This window comes from Diadema setosum, chromosome 13 (assembly GCF_964275005.1).
Source record: "Diadema setosum chromosome 13, eeDiaSeto1, whole genome shotgun sequence".
NCBI lineage: Eukaryota > Metazoa > Echinodermata > Echinoidea > Diadematoida > Diadematidae > Diadema > Diadema setosum.
This window is the reverse complement of record NC_092697.1, coordinates 28,546,113-28,555,854: the sequence shown is the minus strand read 5'-3', so window position 1 is coordinate 28,555,854 and position 9,742 is coordinate 28,546,113. Positions and strand designations below refer to the sequence as shown.

Sequence of the window (9,742 nt, the reverse complement as noted above, 5' to 3'; positions counted from 1 at the left end):
TACATCAAAGTAAGTAGCTTGAAGATTAATAATGCGCATGCGTTGTGGACTGCAGGCTAGGCGTTGAACTGTGTACGCTCATCGCCTGTGAGCTAACCAAGGAGGAGTATGATACCTTCTTGAGCTAACAAGGATCACAAGAGTTTTGCCGCTCGAACAACAGTGCGAGGAGCTGCAATCTTGCTATCTGCGTTCACTTTATCACTTGCGGAGTAAACCAAGAAATAAGGAATGCACTAAATACACCAATCTTTTACCAAACGACGAAAGAATATCAAGTTCTACACTACATAGTAATACACTATGGGTGGTCATTCAAATCACACGCGGACACCAGCTGTCCCGACCCATAACGTGAGAGGCTATGAACAACGAAATAGTAAACTCTATGCATTTTTTTGTTTGTTCTACACTGCGTTTTGTCGTCATTGCTAATGAGCTCCACAGAATTCGCTCATTTCCACAACGCAAGATTGCTACCATGCCTATTTTATAGTTAATATGATTTATCTCCCATGCAGAATTGTTTCAAGCAGGGGCGATCTGGTATATTGATCAGCTAGTCATCATCAGGTTATCAGAGATATTGTCATTTTTGAGTGGGGATATGACCATTGAAATATGATTTTTACCTTTTCTACATCCTATTCAAAACAGTACTTTGGGGCAATGTTTTAGTGCTGTTTCGATTGTACTTTTTTTTCGCAGGCGAGTAGGCTGTACTAAGCGGCTCTGTGCAGCTTCTAATAGTAACTGTTATTACAAATGCAGTGTCTTGTGTACAGTGAAGCCTATATAGGACTATGTTTTCCTATGAACTCCAGCTCTCAGTGGTGACAAGTATGACAAAATTAAACAGGCAAACAATCGGACTTCTTATAAAGGTCGATTCTCAATAGGGGACGGCCTTATTCAGAAACAACTAGCGCGGTCGTAAACGGTAGCAATGACCATATTAGTCACTTCATTACGACTCCCGGCGAAAACTACCTATACCCAAAAGGAGTGGTTAAAAGCTGTGTCATGTTATTCTAAAGGGCCTAGATCTGCCAATCCTCCATCCGCTATATCATACCAGGGAGGTGAGTTTTACCTCCCTGATCATACGATCTATAACAGTGCATGCATGACTGAACAGCGCCCGTAATTCATTAAGCATTCTGTTCGACCATGCTCACAAACAACCGAATACCTTGATTACATAATTATAACTTCCTCTCCCTTGACTCAAGCTCATGAGGAGAGCGAAATCCTCATAGACCAAGACCCTTCATTTTATTGGTGGGATTCTTCAATTTTTATTTCAATTTCAATTCATTTTGACAAACCATTCACATGTAATACAAACCCCTTGTGGGGACAGGTACATTGTATTGTATAATTACAAAAATTGAACCAAGTTGATGTTTCTTTCAAGTGCTTTGCTAATCTTACAAAAAACAACAACACGAGGTTCTGTTTCGAGAATAACTTACATTTTGAGACTACACGATATTGTACTCGTATAAACTACAGCTGAAGGTACGTAGTAGGCCTAATTGTCTTTTGTTACAATACAATCGCTTCTGGCACGAGCACAATACTCGCAAAGTGTGATGGCTTGCTTTGCGGTTCGCAGGAACGTCCATGCTTCCACGCGCGTTGGACCCGCATATCCTTATGCGTCTACGTCATCAAACCACGTGAACCTGCGCGGGGTCGCCTGGCATCCTGCGGTCCAAGTGGGGGAAGGTATCCGCTATGATATCGAAGTGCATTTCCACGCCGACACAAACGAACACACACAGCACGCCACGGCTTTCCACACTTCCACGTGATAGGCAATATCAGGCGGCTTGCGCCATGGGAATTTACACGTCGGCGCAATCGAAGCGGAACAAGAGAGCACGCAGAGATCGCAGTTATATGTCATATAGCATGGCAATATCCCTTCGTGTCTTTATTGCAGACATTATGACGTCAAGAGTGTTTGGGCATGGAACACAGTATTCTCTCGAAGGCAATAACGCGTTTTACGTGAAGTATTTTGAAATTCATGGAAAAGTAAATGGACAAGCGGCCATAAAAAACAATCAAGAAAAAAAAAAGAATGGAAGAGTAAAATTAATGTACTATCTGAACAAGTATAATGAAAGCAAAGGAGCTTTCTTTTATAAATGAAATCGACTCAGTGAAATCGCACAATCGGTGTAAAAGTTAAAGCTAACACGATCAAAAAATCAAGAATGCGAAGACTGCATAATTTAGTGTCAGATAATGACCTAGAATATTGCCCCATGGGTAATATATTAAGCTCAGTAAAAGCACCATAAAAGTCTCATCTATGAGTTTACAGTATTGTCATCATAGCCACGAAAATTTCGCTATAGAAAACTAACGTGCGGTTTTTATACAAGGCATTAATGAAAAATGACAAATTAAGACGACTATTTTGAGGCACAGCGAAAATGCTAAATGACCTGAAGATATCAAACAATGTGTTATCTTAGCATCTTAATTGTTTTCCTTATTCTGCATTTGTTTTACAGGTTTAATGGCAGATTGGGAATTAATTTATGCTTTGAAAAACTTGAATTCATGTAAAAGGGCCTAAACATTGCGATTGTACCTTACTAGTACACTGTCTTTATTCCATTGCATTTCGTCTGTTGAGAATGAGAAGGGCATTGCTGATGTTGTCTCGAACACTATGGGTTTTGTTGCCCAATCATTCTAACAGACGATTTTATCACGCATACAAAAACAAAACCTATAATTGAAATATTATACTAATTTTGTGTGGTTTCTCACACACCATGCGTCAATCTATGTAATCACAGTTACGTGTTATCGTTGAGCTACATCAGTCATTGCCGCTTTGATTGCCAATCCATTGCCTTTATCGTGGTAAATATGTAGGCGTACATACATCTTACGTTTTAATGAATTGATATCATTCAAAATTTCCAACTATTCATTGAAACAGCCGTCTTTTATACATTCTAAAATTGGCAATGCTCATCCAACGTTCGTCATCAAAAATGTTCGTGTCGCAATGGGAACTTTCTCTTACATATTTGCATGACTGCTGAGCAGGAGACTTATATCCACTATTAAGTGACGTGAAAACTTAGTCCATGTTCCAGATGATTTATATGAATAATGTTTATCAAACAAACATAGATAAACAATACATCAAATTAAACATTATTAAACTGTTAATCAAAACAATGAACGCGAGTGGTGAATAGAGATCGAATAATGATCAGAATAGCGACTTGTCTCTCCATGTGTGTGTGAGGCAAGTTCTGACAACCGCGTCGAACTTCTTTATAATAGGCACTCCCAAATGTTGAAACAGTAACAACATCGTTAAACCCACCTCAACAAGACCTAGCAATGTTCATGAGATGTACACTTTTTAGTAACAACAAGAGATATGATTTTTTGGCCCTGTTGACAGTTTTGAAGGTCAAATCAACATAATGATAGCCTTCCTCCATTCGGTAAAGTCATACAACTGGAATTTCACGGCGTATAAGACCTATAATCAATGCAATACATCAAAGTTGCATTTTTGTTACTGTTGTTTTGTTATCATTCACTGCTTCTCATGTTGTTTCGCTACACCACATGGATACTATTTAAAGAGGTACAATGAATGCTTTACCTTAGACTTATTGCAAGGTGTATAATGATACAATTTAGGAGCATCAAACTCTGGTGCAATCATAGTGTCTGAGTCTGGGCATTCTTGTGACTATTGCTAGAGTCACACACGGCCGGGTCACAAAACGGATTTGATCCGAGTGAAAATGAGCCGGATTAGTCCCGTAATGGAAGGTAATTTATGCTACAGACACACACTGCCGGATTTCGAACCGGGTCCATAAGGAATTAAAACCGTATCGACCCGGTTCACGAGCCGTAGAGACCCATATTGACTCGTATCGAACCGTATAAAAATCCGCTTAAAGGGTGTGTACAGTTCTGGTCGAGGTGAAGATTTAGACATTCAGAAACCACTCTTCGAGATGTCAAAAAGCATGCAGTTCTAAGGGGTATCAAAAGTTTATTCGATGAAAATCGGTTTCGAAATGGCTGAGATATCCAAAAACAAGGTGAAACAAAGAGATACTAATAGAGTTGGGGCATGTCGCCTGTGAACCAATTTTCATCAAATAAACGTTGAATCCTTCTTATAATTACATGCTCTTTCATATTTCATGAGGCTTTTCATTATCTCACTTAGGAATGTTCAAAACATGAATCCCTACCTCAACCAGTACTGTACAGTCCCTTTAATAAATCCTTACTGAATCCTTTTCGACCTCTGTCGACCCGTGTCAACCCGCTTCGACCCGTACCGTAAACCTTGTCATCATCCATTACATGAATTACATGAAAGGCAATGCGGTATATACGGCAAGGGTTTTACGCTGCGGGTTGCAGCGTGTCGATGCGAGTCAGTGCGGTTCGAACCGGGTCAATTCGGATATCAATACGAAATTGAAATCCCTGAGAAAATTTTGAACATGACCAAAAAATTTTCACCGCCGTATCGTATATAGCCCCCGAAAACCATCAGGAATTGACACGGGTTACGATGCGGGTCAATGCGGGTCTCTACGTCTCGAACCGGGTCGATACGGTTTTAATTCCTTAGTATGGACCCGATACGAAATCTGGCCGTGTGTGACTCTAGCATGATAGGTGTATGCTATTACAGTCTTGATCGCTATAACCTTTAATACCTACATGCATGCGTCCTTACGTAACATGCATGTTTTATCGCCTAGCCTTCATGGACATCAGAACGGTGTTTGCAAAATTGGCTTTGACGGTGATGAAAATCACAACCATATCTTGACGTCATAATGCCTTTCGAATGCACTGTACGAGATTATTTGCATGCCTCGGTGAAAAACGAAGTCGCATAAAGATAACTCTATAAATTCGATGCGTATATGCGAATGTATATGAAACACGTACTGGAAACAGACCCCGCATGATTCTGTTAGATAATAATGAAGTGTATGCTTTAACATCGGTTCCTCCTCATTTTGACATGGGATGCTCCGTACTTAGTATGACAATGACAATGACAATGACAATGACAATGTTTTTTTTTTTTCCCATGTCACCCAAATATAGAGTACTGGGGAAAATCAAATGGTACAGTGTAATAACACGAAAACGAAGACAAATTTTATAATTTGCAACTACTATTTACAAATCAACAATAAAGCACAATAGGTAATATACATTTGATATAATTGGCGAAAATCTTGAACGAATGCTGTTGATAAACTAATTACATTATTTACAACCAACAGCAAAAAACAACAAAAGATAAGATGCATGTATGGTATGAATGAAAATCTTAGATGAGTATATAGGGCCTATGTGGTTAATTAATCTATCAAAATGCAGATGGGTTTATAAGGATAATCTTAGATTATATTGATTAAAATTTTTGCGAGGCAACACCGTTATTAGCATAATCATTATAATTGCTGTCTGTATTGAGTTCAAGACACTCTTACAATGTGAGATTGATAAAAAAAGTGAAAAACAAAACAATCTAAACAATCATATGTATTATACAAACAAGGAAAAAACTGACGGAACACAACTGTACAGTATATATACACATTAATGAAATAACATATATAAGATATCAAAGAGGGAAAAATGCTAAAGTTTTATGATAAGTGGATCTTCATTATTTCTATCGAAAATTCAGCTAGATTTAGCAGTTCCTTATTACATTCTGGATGAATTATGGTTGTATAGTGCGCTTCAAAAATATTGATAAATATCACTTGGTAGCAATTCAACCAATCACAGATCAAATCCTATATACGCACAATGCAAATAATTTCTATATCATGCATGGTTATTTGTAATGGAGAGAAAAAATCGGTAACACAAAAAGCCATTGGCACCTTTGCTGGGAACTTAATACTATCCGTCTTAGGTATAGCCGATTGTGGGTGTTGATTAACGGTTCTTTTGGCATTTTATAATTATTTCCTCGTATCAACTGTACGTAACACAAATTTATAATCTATGTTATTTTTGTGTTATCTACTTCCAATATATCGTATCATATTTGTTATACATAGATAATATCTTGTATGAGACAAAATGACTGCTTTTAAAGCACATCTAGAACTATTTGCTATTACATGGGTAGTGCTGCCTCTTTTTTTTTCCTTTTTTCCCTTTTTTATTGTATATCTCTTTTTCCCGATGATTGTTCTTATATACATGTTCATGTATGTATTGATTTGTTTTTTACTCCAATAAAACACATTAAAAAAAAGGAATTGAACATACTGAAAAAAAAAGTATAGCCGATTGTGAAGTGTAAAAATATATCACTTACCGATAACGATGAAAAGTGCTTTCCGTTTAAATCGTTGGACAAAATATGAATTTAACTCAATTACAATAGCAATAGCAGTTGATAACTTTTCTATTAAGCCCTTGAAAACATAGTCCAACATGCCTACATAATAAATGAGGCCAATCTATTAGTTTAGCGTTCACAATCACCAGTGTCATCATCATAATGACGGCATTATGAAACATATTTACTGCTGTATCAGCATTGGCTGTGAAACTTTCATTAACAATACAATTCATCTACCCTAATGTGACGACATCCAGCCACATGGCGTACTCTAAAGCATTCTTGTATACGGAACGTGCGGCTCTCACACATCGTATGGCCTCGTGAAGACAGCATTCACGACACACATGTATTGAGTTTGAAGCTCCATGGTTTGATCCACATGCGGTGATGCGCGGGTCTAAATAGCTCGATATCAAGATATGTTAAAATACCGATCTCGTAAATTACATACATTCCGTACTCTGTCGTCTGCGTTTCAGGGGGCTTGTGCGAAACGCGCAAAAGAAAGGAAAAGCCGAAACACTATATAAACGTTGTTGTGCCTCACTACGGCGTAATTTCAAATTGCTCGTCACGTTTGTTCATTAATATCTGCGAGGTTACAGATATTTCCGATGGTTGGTTTGGCTCTCTACTGTAAACATTTCACAACATTATCATCAAATAGGTGAATGTTTGACCCATGTGTGTGTTGAGTTATCCTTCATTGTCACGTATTTTCTCGACTCTGCATGACTATTGCTTTCGCTTATGTTCCTGTAGAAATGTTTCGCGATAATCGCGTCTGTATGCAACATTTTCTTTTGTTCGTTTTGTTTTTGACGTGGGGTGCATTTATTCTGTTTTTACATTAACGAACTTTATGGTGAAAATCGATTCCACAATAGTCCGGTCAGAGCGTGTAACCCTGGTCAATCCGTAGGTTCCGTAATAATAGCTCTATGTAACTAAACCAATTTACTGGCATACACAGTTCAGGCTATTGGGGCAACGGGGCATACACTGTGTTCGGAGTTCAGCGTGCAGTAACAGAGGACAACGCATGCGCACTAATAATCTTCGATCTACTTTGGTGTATGTTTAGCGTTGCGATACAACTACAGTTTGACTACACGCATGCCGCCGCTTGAGTAATATATTCAATGACGAGCGGACGCGTGTGTAAAGGCAACAGCTTCATGTGCTGTGCGTGTTCTGATCTTACCACAAGCGCTTTCATAGAAAAAAACAGAGACGCATAATCATTTTCGCCCCAATTTACGTCCTTTCAGGCGAGTTTTGGAACATTCTAATATTTGATATGGCTGCAGTTAATAGCCAAGCTGTGATTCTCGATGCCATTGACTCTTTGCGAAAGCGCAAAGCTCGACCCGACTTGGAGCGAATTTGTCACATGGTGGAGCGTAAAAATGGCATTCGCAGCATGGACGTGATTCGGGAGTTGAATCAAATGGTGGACGCGGAAACCGTCATCAAAGTCGATTACAAAGGTAACACCAGCTACAGAAATGCCGCCAAATGGTGCAGAAGTCGCCTAAGTGGATCTCAGCTCAATTCCAACGATGCCACGCGAGCCATTCTTGCTGCGATCGAGAAACTAACGGCCAAAGACGAGTCTACTCGCTCGGGACAGGCCCAAAGTCTTCCTCAGCCTCGCAAAGCTGACCGCGCGCCTGAAGAGGGTGGAGCGACTTTGGAGGAGATCGAGAAGTTTTTCGTTGATGAGGACCCCGACACAAAATTCACCCACAGCTATCTGCAGGAGGCCATCAAGAGAGAAATCGGTGCAGGACGGATTTTCACGGCCAAAGAGGGTCGATATGTCCTTGCAAAAATTTGGGACAGCCATGAAAACGAGAACGCGCAGAAAGTGAAGAGAGGGCGACCGCCCTTGAAACGGAAGGTTCGTGGTGTTTGTGTGTTTTTGTTTTGTTTTGTTTTGTTTTGTTTTGTTTTGTTTTTTTCATTTTGTAAACAGATATCCAAATGCGCACGAGCTGGGTCATAATGAACTATGCAAGCCATTCACGGCCTATATCAGATGCAGATTGATCAATCATAATAAACTCACGTAACATCCATCTGCGACAATGACTTCAAAAAATATCATTAGATGAACGACCCGCATTACGTCACGCTCTTGCCTTTGTGTGTGTAATCACCGGGGCAAATACCGCGTATGCAGGTTCTCCACAGCTCGGAAGTGACATACATTAAAACTTACGCATGTATAAGGACGTCGGTTGAGAATGATAAGGGCGTTAAGTTGCCTCTAAACCCAGTGTTCGGGACAACTTAGCGCCCCTCTCATTCTCAACAGACGATGGTGACGGATCGAGGGATTGATAACTTACATGTATATACGCGTTTGATAGATTATGATACAGTGTAAAATTGATTGACATGGAGTGACGGGGGGGGGGGGGACATGTGAGTTTTCCGATTCACTAAAGGGCGATAGGTCAACAGTATAGATGTCAGAGCCAAGATTCGTCCGCAGTGATCGGTAGGCCTACGTTATTAACTTGTGGTCGTTCTTATAGTCGATGGTGTAGTATCAGCAGTGCTGGTACGTGAGATCTAGTTCGCGCCGTGACCTACTACTTCACGTGGCGACATGAACTTCAGTCGTTCTTATGACAGCATCAGAACCGTGCGTGCCGTGCATGGGCGAACAACGCAAAACTGTCAACATTCAGAAAGCAGGCTGCAAGACTTATCGCAATAACTGTACTTCTGGATATGCTCGACCATTCTCTTCGTTTGTTTGGGTTTTTGCTCACACACAAGTGCGCCTGCGTCACGTTTGTCATGATTACCCTCATACTTTCCTCGCGATATAATCTCAGAAAATGACAAGTGACTGATCGGCGCGTTGTCAAACACATTGATACTGAAGTGTGTATAATCATCTTAATGCGTCTGCGCCTATCACCTATTGCACTGACTCTTAAAGAGCGTCGTGAAAGCGATGTGGGGCATATAGGCCTATTCAATAGGATAGATCAGGCAGCATTTAACATTATATGCGCGTCAAGTTGCAAGAATATAACATTCGCTGTACGTGTTACTCTTATTTCGATGAATCTCTTGAGTGTGTTGGCTTGATCATGTACATTCATATATTATTTTGATCATCAGGCCTATTCTTATTTTTGTTATAATGATGATGATGATGATGATGATAATAATAATAATAATAATAATAATAATAATAATAATAATAATAATAATATCAAAAATAATAATTATAATAATAATCATCATTATTATTATTATTATTATTATTATTATTATTATTATTACAATTATTATTATCATTATCATGATTATCATTATTAT

At 39.2% G+C, this 9,742-nt stretch overlaps 1 protein-coding gene across 1 annotated transcript in view; it reads left to right on the top strand.

Annotated features, from left to right (window-relative positions):
• The first annotated feature begins 7,700 nt into the window (after positions 1 to 7,700).
• The window catches only part of LOC140236552 (uncharacterized), a 29,898-nt gene continuing 27,856 nt past the window's right edge, over positions 7,701 to 9,742 (top strand). Inside the window, exon 1 of the mRNA XM_072316476.1 lies at positions 7,701 to 8,303. Within this exon, the coding sequence (XP_072172577.1) occupies positions 7,701 to 8,303 (603 nt within the window). The remainder of the gene's footprint in view (positions 8,304 to 9,742) is intronic.